This window comes from Pristis pectinata, chromosome 2 (genome assembly GCF_009764475.1).
Source record: "Pristis pectinata isolate sPriPec2 chromosome 2, sPriPec2.1.pri, whole genome shotgun sequence".
NCBI lineage: Eukaryota > Metazoa > Chordata > Chondrichthyes > Rhinopristiformes > Pristidae > Pristis > Pristis pectinata.
This window is the reverse complement of record NC_067406.1, coordinates 48,915,767-48,930,000: the sequence shown is the minus strand read 5'-3', so window position 1 is coordinate 48,930,000 and position 14,234 is coordinate 48,915,767. Positions and strand designations below refer to the sequence as shown.

Here is a 14,234-nt window from a genome sequence, read left to right as displayed (position 1 = left end):
AACATCATTTCGTTATTGAGTTTGATTGTCAGAGGTGACTTTCTCCAAGTAAATATAATGTTTAGGTTATAAAATTAAATTGATGCACATGAATTCCATATATGGAATGAAAGCACTTTGGATTAACAAGTGCAGCGGCAATGAATATAACCCTTTCAAAGGTTTTGCTTTATTCACCAAAGGCACCCACATAAAATTAATGATCTCAGTTTACAACTGTCAAGGTTTCTACTGAAAACATTTGAAGATCATGTTAAAGGTGAGTTAGGTCTGCTGGATTGTAGACTTCGTAGTGATTTTCTTAAGAAGCTGTGAGATCTATCAAGTTTTATTTTGGTTGTTTTATGGTATTGACGCTTCTGCCATTTTCGAAATGCTTTTTGTATTGTCAAGGCAGCCTTTAACTCTTTTCGTATCATTAGTGTAGTTGTGGTTGTTGTCATGGTGCCTCGAATTGGGAATACTTTCGTTGACATTTTAAAAACATCACCACTTAACTTTTTCAAGGGGTCCGACTGAGTTACCCTTCCAACGATTACAGCACTAAGAGCTTCGAGGACATCCAAGCAATGTAACTTATTGCCATCAGTTAGTGGTAGATTCAGGGCTGCAAGTTTAACAGCATTGGGCTTTGGTATTCGTAAAGGAGATTTCAGCTCATTTAGGAAATCAGATAGCTGTTCGTATGTGATGAATTGTGTGGCCTTCACGTCATAGTTACTCCAGACCTCATAAAACATGTCAACATCTTCATCAGTAACTCCAGCAAGCTCTTGTTCTTGGGCTTCATGAAAATTTTCTAATATAACAGCTACATACATATTGATTATCACAATATTTGCAACAACAATGTATGATGTCATGTACGTGATTGATACAAACTGACGTTGTACATGAGAATTAATCATCACATGAAGAATCTCATTCCATGCAGCAGCTGTTGTCAATCTAAACAGAAGCATCATACTGTTTCCAAAAGTTTCAAAATTTACCATGTCATTTATTGGTGATTCTCTTGGTAGATCCCGAAATAAACTCATACCTAATATTGAATAAATAAACATTACGAGACCCAGCAGGAGTCCAATGTTGAAAAGAGCTGGGATAGATATGACTAGAGTAAAGAGCAGCTTTCGAATTCCTTTTAAAGATCGGACCAGCCTCAACAATCTTGCAAGTCTTACAATTCTGAACACTCGTAAAATAGTTGGGGAGACGCCTTGCTTTTTGGATGCAGATGAATCCAGCACAATTCCTGAAGGAATGAAGACAGCAAAATATTAGTAAAATGGGAAAAGGAGTGGTTAAATTCCAAAGTACTAGCTACCTTGACTTTAGACATAAACATAAACTATCCCATGAATTAGTGTCACGTTTAGAGTTGACTGAATCAAAGCAAACTGATTCTAAAAATAACAGGATAAACAATGATGCACATGTATTATGCCCCGTAATCAAAGTTTTCATCTTATACATATTAAAACATCAAAGCAATCTTTATGCATGTTTTAAAATAGCTGCCGGATAGCCTAATGTCTACGATTTCCTGGTTACAAAGGACATACAGTGAGCACAGTCATTTTTGATAGGGTAAACAAAATAAGTTCTATTAATTATTGATGGATGTATTGAACAGAATTATACTTAGAAGATTTTTTAAAATAATTTTTCACTTTCGCTGTTGGTCTTTGCTCCTTAAATTCAATTTGTCATCAAAATGACTCTTCAAAGAAGAGATATGGATTTATTTTTTACCCTGAGGATGGGAGAAAAATAGAAATAAATAGTTCTTGCTTGATGAGGAGAATTTCCAACATTAATTATGTGACCCAGACAGTGTCCACTGTTGAACTTTTAATTTGGATTAAATTTGTAGATCTTATTATCAAACGATGAAAGCAGTATGAATAAAAGGGATAAGAGGAGGGTCAAGAGTACAGGCCTATGGAATTCCACCTCCTGGAAAACAACGTCCAAGTGATCTTGAAACAGATTACTGATCCTTCATTACTGATGAGTCAAAACCCTTTAATACTCTACTTGATAACACTTTGTCAAGGACTACAGTGGTACAACATAGCAGATCAATACCACCTTCTCAATGACAGTTAGAAGTAGGCATTAAATCCTTGCCTTGTCAGCCATGAACAGCAAATTAAAAAAGATAATTACTTTGCACCAGCATATACAGTAGAGGAAGAGGATAGTATGCTGGCATCTAAGGAAGCTAGTATTAAATCAGGAATTGTAACTCACCAAAATTAACGGAAGCAAATTAACTGCCAGGAAGAAAGCAAAAGCATAAAAGAGTTAAAACCTCCCGGATCTAGGGAGTTTACATTGTGGGGTTTTAAATAACGTAGTTGGGAACATATCAAGTACCATATTTATATTTTTCCAAATTTGTCATGATTCAGGAGTGATTTTTCTGGATTGAAAATTTACAAATGTCACACAACTATGTAAGAAATATGAGGGAGGGAGAGAAACCAAAGAGTTACAGATCAGTTGGGCTGAGATCTATTGTTGAGAAATTTTTAGTGTCTTTTATGTTCACTGGATTGACTCCTGAGATGGCGGGACTGATGCATGAAAAGAGACAGAGTCAATGAAGCTTGTATTCACTAAAGTTCAGAAGACTGAGAGGGAATCTTATAGAAACTTACAAAATCTTAACAGGACTGGACAGATCAGATATAAAGAGGAAAGGGGAAGTCATTTAAGATGGAGAAATTTCTCCTCCCAGAAGGTAGTGAACGTATGGAATTCTCTACCACAAAAGGTGGTTGAAGCCATATTCAAGAAAAAATTGGATATCTTTCTCAGGGCTAGAGGGATCCAAGGATATGGGGAGAAAGATGGAACAGGGTGTTGAATTTGGATGATCAACCAAGGTTAGTGTGCCAAGAGATTGTGCCTGAGGAAAATAATCACAATTTTCAAACCTTTACCTAAAGCTGTATGAGGGTTGTTTATATGGACTTTCAGAAAGCATTCAATAAATTTGAAGCTCAAGATGCAGGTAAACTATTGACTGGGAGGCATATAATAGTGATGGTACTCAAATTGGCAGGATGTGACTGATGTTTCCCAGTAAGGATCACTCTTGGAGCTTAAGGTATTCCCCTTCAAATATAAAGTGTATCAGTTTCTGACCTCCACAGCTGTGTGAAGGCATATCACATGACTTCACATATACAGTATATTGTGTTGGTTTCTATCTTGAAGGCACAGCAAGATTAAACTCCAGGCAATTCTAAATAACTTCAGTGGAAGGTATTGCACAACATTAAAAGACATAGCTAGTTGCAGATATTTCTTGACACAAATTACATGCCAAAGGGAAGCCACCATCACAGGAGTGGAACAGTGGTGCATCTAGCAGAGCCGCTGCCTTACAGTGCCAGAGACCTGTGTTCAGTCCTTTCTGTGTAAAGTTTGCATGTCCTCCCCATGACTGTGTGGGTCTCCTCCAGGAGCTCTAGCTTCCTCCCGCATCCCAAAGACATACGGGTTGGCAGGTTAGTTGGTCATTGTAAATTGCACTTTTTCTGTAAGTGAGTGATAGAATTAATGATAATGTGGGGAGAATTAAAAATGGGATTAATGTAGGATTAGTGTAAATGGGCGGTTGATGGTCAGTGGACTGAAGGGCCTGTTTCCATGCTCTATCTCTGTGTATTGACTACAACTGAAACAAATGGGGGGCATCTCCTCACATGACACAGAATGCACGGTAGTGTAGCGGTTAGCGTAACGCTTTACAGTGCCAGCGACCCAGGTTCAAATCTGGCCACTGTCTGTAAGGAGTTTGTACGTTCTCCCCGTGTCTGTGTGGGTTTCCTTTGGGTGCTCCGGTTTCCTCCCACATTCCAAAGACGTACAGGTTAGGAAGTTGTGGGCACGCTATGTTGGCACTGGAAGTGTGGTGACACTTGCGGGCTGCCCCCAGAACATTACTCAAAAAGATGTATTTCACTGTGTGTTTCGATGTACATGTGACTAATAAAGGTATCTTATCTTATGTACATTACAAGATTTTAATAGGTACATTTTATAACAGTGTATTGTGAACCTGGTATTTTACAAATTACATCAGGAAAATAAACGTAAAGAGTCATAGAGTCATAGAGTATCACATCACGGAAACAGGCCCTTCGGCCCAACTAGTCCATGCCGACCTGATCTTCTGCCTAATCCCATCTACCTGCACCCGGACCGTATCCCTCCAAACCCCTCCCATCCATGTACCTATCCAAACTTCTGTTAAATGTTACAATTGAACCCACATCTACCACTTCTGCTGGCAGCTTATTCCACACTCGCACCACCCTCTGAGTGAAGAAGCTTCCCCTCCGATTCCCCTTATATATTTCATCTTTCACCCTAAACCTATGTCCTCTAGTTCTAGTCTCACCCAACCTTAGGGAAAAAAGCCTGCATGCGTTCACCTTATCTATACCCCTCATAATTTTATATACCTCTATAAGATCTCCCCTCATTCTCCTGCACTCCAGGGAATAAAGTCCTAACCTATTCAACCTTTCCCTATAACTCAGGTCGTCAAGTCCTGGCAACATCCTTGCAAATTTTCTCTGCACTTTTTCAAGCTTATTGATATCTTTCTTGTAGATAGGTGACCAGAACTGCACACAATATTCTAAATTCGGCCTCACCAAGTAAATAGCACACTTTCCTAAGAAAGAGATGTACATGTTGGTAACACCAGTACCTTAAGAAAAACATGGGTTTGACCATTTAAAAAAATGATAATGAAAAACTGACTTTAAACAAGTCTGCTTATTTTGCAAGGAGTGGAAGAAGATCCAGTTTGCTTGTATCTCTGGATTTCCTTTGAATTGCCGTTGGCTGGTCCACCTGACAATTTCTCACTGTTTTAGGAAAGAGTCCCCACAAAATCGGTTTTCCTTCACTCCCATACACAAGTAAATGAAATTAAAAACAACCTGCAGATGCTGGAAGTCTAAAATAAAAAGAGAAAATGCTGGAAACATTCAGCAGGTCAGACCATATCAGTGGGAAGAGAAACAGAGGTAATATTTCAGTTCAAAGAACTTCTGTCAGTTCTGACCTGAAGTGTTGACTGTGTTTCTTTCCCCATACGTGTGGCCTGATCTGTTGAGTATTTCCAGCATTTTCTGTTTTTACTTTAGGTTCCCTTACACAACCTTGCTTAAAATATTTTTACTTATCACGCAAGAAAGCTAACAGTAAATGTGACTTACCTACAAGGGAAAGAACAACGACTAGAAAATCAAAGATATTCCATGCCTGAGTGAAATAGTATTGTCGTTGGCCCAAAAGTTTTAAAATTGCTTCAACCGTAAATAGAGCTGCAAATATTACGTTGAACCGATTTAAAACTAAGGCGAACATTTTTGATTGGCCATAATGATCACATGCCATCACCAGCACATTCAATGTTATCAAACCAATGGTGAATGGTTCAAACCATTTATTGTTCACTAGCTTGTAGAACTTGAAAAGTACCTTATTCTAGGGAAAAGAAATGAATAATTAGTAACAAAGTATTGCATTAATCACTGTTACATACTTAAAACAAGATGTTTTTCTAATACTTGTGTGCTGATTCAGATTCCACTAATGCAAAAATATTGCATATTAAAACCCTGGAACAGTATGAAGTCTATGGTAAGGTAAAATAAATGCCATGGGAGGGAAAAACAGTGCAACACTTTCAATATGTAATTAACCTGAGCTAATTTGAGCTAGTGGTGGTTATGTGGAAAGCACATGTTCAGATCTCATTATGTGATTTTAGGGACCAATCATCGCTAATTGTGATATTGTTGGCCTTAGTACTGATGCATGCTTCTTGTTGTCTGAAACACTAGCCAGCAATAATCAAACCCTGTATTTAAGCTCTAAATTGGGAAATCCTTTTTGGTTGTAAATATTCTGGAAATCATTCCTCAGATGAAGAAATACTATGACAAATGGTAGACAAAGGAAAGAGACCATAGCTAGAAATGGAGATGGAGAGATGTTTATTACTTACAGAGAAGAAAGAAACCACCAAGGCATACCATTATTCATCAGTGTAGGAAGATGCAGAGGAATGAATGGCTGGTCAGGCCCCTGTGATATGGATCCAATATGGGAAGACATTTATTCGTCTAATCATCATGGTCAAAGGTACAGACTACAACTCCATTTCCCTTCTCCAAAATCTTTATACAATTTCAGTGCTGTATAACCTCATTACACACTTAACCACAATCTGTCTGGAGTAGTAGGATTTGGGAATAACATTTGTTTGTCCAACTACATCCCCATGCTTATCACTACTTCAGTACTATTGTCTCACAGCTTACAAATACTGCCAGCTATTCAACTATAGCAGGTGTATCATGCAACCCATTGTTTTACACAAACACAGGGCAAGGTCGGACAGAATTGTCAGCAACAGTAGCAGACTGGCAGGGCCATCCATGCTTGTATCAGCTCAGATATGAGAGTCCTCACTATCATTATCACAGAAGCTGAAACCACAGGAGATGCAAAGACCACAGAACATATTTATGACATATCCTCCATCACACATTCCACATGTCTTTGATCCTGCAGTCTCTTCTGATTTAAGGGCAGCAATTGGTGTAAGTATGCATCTCATACTTACGCTTTCCGCTTCCTATCACTTTAGTCTTGTGCTTTTTTCTGATTTCAGATCACCAAGAAATTTATCCTGGTCCAGCCGAGTTGGCCAGGCAATGAGTGAGAATGAAGGAGACACTCTGCCATTTGGTCTTACATTTGGAGAAGCTAAACCAGATACCAAGGAGGTGTGCATTTGATACTAGCTTAATGGCAGGGTCTGGAGGTGGTTTATCACCAGGCATAAGTGGGCTTCAGGAAGGCCAGGAGAAAGGCGAGCATGAGTCCTACTGTTAAAGGCTGTGATGAGGGTTATGCCAGAAGTCTCTATAGAGGAAAACTGTTGTGCATTTATATGTTTGGTGCACTGGCACACCTGTTGGAATGTTTGTGTGCAATGTTAAGGATCATGGGGATGTCCAACCTCACACAGGTTTTGCTCAGAGCTGGAGGCCACCTTGTCCAGTACAGAAATTCTGGCCAAGTCCATGTCATCACTGGTGGACCCAACCATCCTGTAGGTCTGATGGCTAATATCTTTCCTTGCACTAAAGCATAATCATTCAAGGTCTGGGTGCCACTGTGGAAGCTCGCACTACTGCCATCATGGATTTGGGTACTAGCATTGGACTGGGATTAGTGCATGGTATGAAGCCCTCTGACAGATTACTGGAAACAGTGATGCACCATGTCAGGGGAGTGGGAGTGGCTCCTCTCAGCATAACAGAAAGCATCCTCCCGCCCTGCAGCTCCATCAGTGCCCTTGCTGTTGCTCAACCCCTACCAGTCTGCCTTTATCGCCTGCAATAGTGTGCCACTTTTTCTTGTAAGAGAGAGGATAGTGAATTAGTCTGTGTGATTTGGTTGGTGTGCCTTCTTCAGGTGAATACTACTCAGCTTGTGGAAGCTGTTAGACGTGGAATTAGTATTAGAGTTCTGTTAATCATGGGACTATTTGTCAGAATGTATGGATGCCACTTCTGAGTCCTACTTGATATAAGTGGGCTTCAGGATGTATAGGGCTAGTGATGCACTTGAAGGGCAGGGAGATGAAGATGCCTTCACTGACACCTTACATGCGAGGTCACTTAGCTTCTTCCTGTACTGGATCCAAGCTCTTGGGGTTTGACCCCTGGTGATCATTCACTCTGCAGCCTTCTCATAGACAACTATGTACCTAGAGAGCTTCCTTCCCTGGGAGGGTAGAGGGTACTTCTCCTCATCCACTAGCCATTGGCCATCAATCTCTTCTGTTGACAGTCATCATTTTGGAAGACTTGGAATCTGATGAGTAATTTTCAGCACCATTTACAACCAAAGAGCCCCTTTCCTCCAAAGTGCTTATTAGAGTTTTGCTGATAACCCAGAACTAAGAAGTGCATATCAGTACTAAGACCAACAATAGTAATATTATCACTAGCTCATTTATTTGAGGTTTTTGGAAATCACTGACAATATCAGTTTTTTTTGCATAACCCTGACTGCCCTTTGGTTTGCGAGGCCATTGTCAAGGGCAGAGAGTTAACCACATTGGTGACTTTGGAGTCACAAGTAGGTTAGTGGATTTCCTTGTCTGAAATACATTAATGGACTCAAAGGGTTTTGTGACAATCTGCTAGTTTTATAGTCACCATTAATGACATTACAGAAGTATTTAATTACTTGAATTTAAATTCTCCTTCTGCTGTTGAGTCTTTCAATCGCCAAATCTCTGAATATCAGTTCATTAACTTAACAACTATGCTATCACACCTCTCCAAGCATGCAAAGCATCATACATGAGTCTTTTGTATGACCTTCATTGGCTCAAACAGGTGCCGGTCATTTGTAGGTTATAAGCCCTGGACATGTTTTTTGACACTATTAAATTTTTCCTTCGTGAAGTGTGCATTTGATCATTTCCATTTACTACAGAATATATACTTGACTACATTTAAATGTTTGGCAATATGTCACAACCTTGGCTCTGAGGCTGAGTGTTATTGATTCAATCCCTAATCAAGGGATTGAGGACATGTTCTCAATTGACTTTCCAGTGTTGCACTGAGATGCTGTCTTTCAAATGAATGTGAAACCAAGGTTCTGGCCAATATTTGAACCTAGATAGACTAAATGCATACACATCTAAATTATCTTGTTATGAATAATAGGGAACTTAGTTTTATTATTTTTAAAATGACTGTTAACTCTTTCAATTCTAAATAAATTAAATAATTTAATTAAGTTCTTGATTAAATGACAGCCATGCCAAGGATGTAAGTCTACAAACAACTTTCCTCATGCATTATCTTCACAGACTGATGCACCTTCAGTCTAGGTCAACAATCTTTGATAGATGGCCAACTCTTGCTTGATGCTTTAAGTTGAGGCTGTGTGTATGTACCAGTAAGGAGTGCTTTCATAGGTGGCTTCATGCAATAATGGGTTTATATTGGGTGTTATGCCCTTAGCACATGGGTCAGTCAACAGCAAGATTCCAATCAACTGATTGATCAGAAAATCTGTGATGGAATTAAAGCACAAAAAGTAAACATTCATGATCAAAAATGATTAAATGTAGAGAAGTAGTTATGGCAAAACACTGTTATTGTTTTCATTTGTCACAAGAATGTACAGTTGGTGGTGTAATTTTTTTTAATGCCGAATACTGTTTCTTCTTTATTCTGTACAAAATAATATTATGAGATAAGCCTTGGTGTGGCAGGCTTTTTCTTCATTTTATCTGCCAAAGATGAAGTGAGTCATGTCAAGACACATAGTACATTCCAATAACCATTACACTGTGGTAAGGATTCTCTTTAAAACTGGCTAAGAGTTGCTATTGTTTAACTAGATATTGATCAAGAACAAGCACACAATCTAATGCAGCAGAAAAAGGGTCACCTATCGATGTTTATGTCCAGCATAAATCCCCGAAACAAAATACTGTGAACTGATAAATGCAAAAAGGCCCATTTTTATGTTACCAGTTTAGGAAATTAATCACAGACTAATAGAGCTGAGTGGTTTCAGCAGAGTGAAACAATTTGAGTGTTCATATGTATAGTGCCTATGAGCTCAATCTTTCCGGAATGGGTTGCAGTCAAAAATGAAAAGTATGCCAGTAAATACAGGGAAAAAATTATACATTAAAAAAGAAAATAAATTAATAAATTAATTAAAATATTTATAAGGTACTGGGTCAGGCAGGGGACAGTTGGGGGTTGTGTGCTGCAAAAGATTTTATTCAATGTCAGTGTGCCTTGGGCTGGAAAAAACAGGGAAACTTGGAAAACAGGATCTAAACTTTGGTGCACAATGTTTTAAACCATTTTGTTCAGCATTTAACAAAAGAATTTCTCATGAAATCTTTTGCCCTTTCATGCTCTGTTAGGAGAAGTCCTAGATGAGCCCATAAAATGATGAAGTGGAGAACCAATCCGTTGTCTTATCACAGAATGGTCAACCTACAGAGAAATGGGGATTAAATATGTTTTAAATACGTACTGATTGTGCAGGATTTCTGCAAGTCTTTTACGAAACTTTCCAGCGACGAGAGAGCGGAGAGTGCCCGAAATTAACGAAGAGTGAGTTCTTTTTTCCAGCGTTTTTTTTCTTTCCAGCGTTCGGGATAGCGGCGAGTGACTGCGCAGGTGCGTGATGTCACTCGGAAGTGCGCGGGCGATTTAAAAAGAAGACTGCCATATCCAGCGGGCAGCGTCGGAGCGGGCAGCTGAGCGAGAGGGAGCAGAGTTTTGGGCTTTGGCTCAACGGGCTTCGGTGAGACCGGGTAAGAGGCGAAATTTATAGAGAAGGGGTAAGTTATTAGTTTATTTGTTGATCTCAGTGGTATTTAGCAGTATGCATCTGGGGTTGGTCTTATGTTTGGAGTGTCAGATGTGGGGACCCTGGGAGACTACCAGACTCCCCGATAACTACATCTGCACAAAGTGCACCGAGATGTGGCTCCACAAGGAATGGGTTGAGAGTCTGGAGCAGCAGCTCGATGACCTTCAGTTGATTAGGGAGAGCGAGCAGGAAATAGACAGAAGTTATAAAGAGTTTGTAGACAGTACCTCTGTGGCGGTCCCCCTCGAAAACCGGTATCTCATTTTAGATTCCGTTGGAGAGGATGACCTGACAGAGGAAGTCCTCGGCAACCGGGACCTTGGCACCGTGCCTGGTACTGTGGTCCAGCGGAGAAAGGGAAATGCGGTGGTTATTGGGGATTCTATAGTAAGGGGTACGGATAACAGATTCTGCGATACCGACAATGAATCTCGGATGGTGTGTTGCCTCCCTGGTGCCAGGGTACGGGATGTCACGGACCGGGTCCAGAATATTCTGAGGGGAGAGGGTGAGCAGCCAGAAGTCTTGGTACATGTAGGTACCAATGACATAGGTAGAAAAAGAGAAGAGGTCCTGAAGGAGGAATACAAGGAGTTACGGAGAAAGTTGAGAAGTAGGACCTCAAGGGTGGTAATTTCAGGATTACTACCTGTGCCACGTGCCAATGGTAGAAAGAGTAGACAGCTCTGGCAGATGAATGCATGGCTGAGTAACTGGTGCAGGGGGCAGGGCTTCATATTTTTGGATAATTGGGACCTTTTTTGGGGGAGGCATGACCTATACGCTAAAGATGGGTTGCACCTAAACTCCAAAGGGTCCAATATCCTGGTGGGAATGTTTAATTTAGCTGTTGGGGAGGGTTTAAACTAATCTGGTAGGGGGATGGAAACTAGGATGTTAGGATACAAGACGCTAGGGTAAGTGAGGAAGTTTATAGAAACAAGTCCAAGACAGTGTGCAGTGAGGATGGCAAGAAGGACAGGCAGGTGACAAGTCAGGATAATTTGCTGAATAATAGAAGTACAACAAATCAGGATGTTAGGATACAGGACGTTAGGATAGAGGATGAGGTATACAGAAACATGTCTAAGATAGTGTGTAGTGAGGATGGTAAGAAGGACAGGCAGGTGAAAAGTCAGGATAATCTGCTGAACAATAGAAGTACAACAAAATCAATAGCAGATACTGGACTAAATGTACTATACTTAAATGCACGTAGCATTAGGAATAAAGTAGATGACCTAGTGGCACAACTACAGGTTAATAAATACGACATCATGGCAATCACCGAGTCATGGCTTTATGAAGGATGTGATTGGGAACTGAATGTCCAGGGGTACACAGTGTATAGGAAGGATAGGCGGGTAGGCAGAGGGGGAGGTGTGGCCATGATGGTTAGTAGTGATATAAAATCAATAGAAAGGAAGGACATTGGGTCAGAAGAGGTGGAATCCTTATGGGTGGAGCTAAGAAATAGTAAGGGTAAAAGGGCAATAGTAGCAGTTATATATAGGCCCCCAAATATCAGTCAGGAAGTGGACGATAAGTTGCAGTTTGAGATAGAAAAAGCGTGCCAGAGTGACAATGTGAAGATAATTATGGGGGATTTTAATATGAAGGTGGACTGGGAAATCCAGCAAGGCAGTAGAACTCAGGAGAGTGAGTTTGTAGAATGTCTACGGGATGGTTTTTCGGAGCAACTTGTTGATGAGCCCACCAGGGGATCGGCTGTTTTGGACTGGGTGCTGTGTAATGAACCGGAGGTGACTAGGGAACTAAAGGTAAAGGAACCATTGGGAACTAGTGATCACAATATGATTGAGTTCAGTTTCAAGTTTGAGAAGGAGAAGCTGATAACTGGTGTATCGATATTTCAGTGGAACAAAGGAAATTACAGTGGTATGAGAGAGGAGTTGGCCCAAATTGATTGGAAGAGTAAACTGGCTGGAGGGATGGCAGAGGAGAAATGGAAAGAATTTCTACAAGTAATAAGGAAAATGCAGGATAGATATATTCCAAGAAAAAAGGTTTTGAATGGAAAAAAGGCACAAATGTGGATAATGAGAGAGGTGAAGGCTAAAATAAAAGCAAAAGGGAGGGCGTACAAGGAAGCAAAAATTAGTGGGAAAACAGAAGACTGGGAAACTTTTAAAAACCTGCAGAAAGGAACTAAGAAGGTCATTAGGAAAGAAAAGATGAATTATGAAAGGAAGTTGGCGGATAACATTCGAAGGGATACTAAGAGTTTTTTTAAATACATAAGGAGTAAAAGACAGACACGGGTCGACATAGGACCATTTGATAACGGTGCGGGAGATATTATAATGGACGATAAAGAGATGGCAGAGGAACTGAATGAGTATTTTTCATTGGTCTTCACTGTGGAGGACATCAGCAATGTGCCGGTTAGTCAGGAGTCTCACGAAATGGAACTGAGTTCAGTTAAGATTACTAGAGATAAAGTGCTAGGAAAACTAAATGGGCTAAAGACTGATAAGTCTCCTGGACCAGATGAGGTGCATCCCCGGGTTCTGAAGGAGGTGGCTTTAGAGATAGCGGAGGCATTGGTGATAATTTTCCAGGAATCGATAGACTCCGGCATGGTTCCGGAGGACTGGAGGGTCGCAAATGTAGTTCTGCTGTATAAGAAAGGAGGGAGGCAGCATAAAGGAAATTACAGACCTATCAGTCTGACGTCAATGGTGGGAAAGTTATTGGAATCTATCCTCAAGGATGGGGTTATGAAATACCTAGAGGTGAAAGGCAAGATAGGTCCTAGCCAACATGGTTTTGTGAAGGGAAGATCCTGCCTGACCAACCTATTGGAGTTTTTTGAAGAAATCACAGGTAGGGTGGATAAGGGAGAGGCAGTCGATGTTGTGTATTTAGACCTTCAAAAGGCCTTCGACAAGGTGCCGCATAAGAGACTGATTAATAAGATGAGAGGTCATGGAATTACAGGTAGGATAACAGAATGGGTGGAGCATTGGCTGGTTGGCAGGAAGCAAAGGGTGGGAATAAAAGGATCTTGTTCTGGTTGGCTACCTGTTACTAGTGGTGTTCTGCAGGGGTTGGTGTTGGGGCCGCTTCTTTTTACCTTGTACATTAATGATTTGGATGATGCAGTAAATGGTTTTGTGGCAAAGTTTGCGGATGACACCAAGATAGGTGGAGGAGTACGGAGTACAGGAGACAGGAAGTTTGCAGAGAGATCTAGATAGTTTAGGAGAATGGGCAAGGAAATGGCAGATTAGATTCAATGTTGAGAAATGTGCAGTTGTACAGAAATAAACGGGCAGATTATTATCTAGAAGGAGAGAAAATTCAAAGTACAGAAGTACAAAGAGACTTGGGGGTACTCGTGCAGGATACCTTAAAGGTTAACCACCAGGTCGGATCGGTGGTAAAGAAAGCGAATGCTATGTTGGCATTCATTTCAAGAGGTATAGTGTATAAAAGTAAGGAAGTGTTGATGAGGCTGTATGGGGCACCAGTGAGGCCTCATTTGGAATACTGTGTGCAGTTTTGGGCCCTATACTTAGGAAGGATGTGCTGATGTTGGAGAGGGTTCAGAGGAGATTTACGAGGACGATTCCAGGAATGAAAGGGCTTATGTATGATGAGCATTTGTTGGCTCTTGGACTGTACTCACTGGAGTACAGAGGAATGAGAGGGAACCTCATAGAGACGTTTAAAATGTTGAAAGGACTGGACAGAGTAGATGTGGCTAGGCTGTTTCCCTTGGTGGGTGAGGCAGGACCAGAGGGCAC

At 40.6% G+C, this 14,234-nt stretch overlaps 1 protein-coding gene across 1 annotated transcript in view; it reads right to left on the bottom strand.

The window, feature by feature from the left end:
• Positions 1-248: 248 nt before the first annotated feature.
• Positions 249-14,234, bottom strand: part of LOC127580705 (sodium channel protein para-like) — a 135,207-nt gene continuing 121,221 nt past the window's right edge. The window contains exons 21-22 of the mRNA XM_052034476.1: positions 5,247-5,517; positions 249-1,255 (exon numbers count right to left, since the gene is read on the bottom strand). Coding sequence (XP_051890436.1) covers positions 249-1,255; positions 5,247-5,517 — 1,278 coding nt within the window. The remainder of the gene's footprint in view (positions 1,256-5,246; positions 5,518-14,234) is intronic.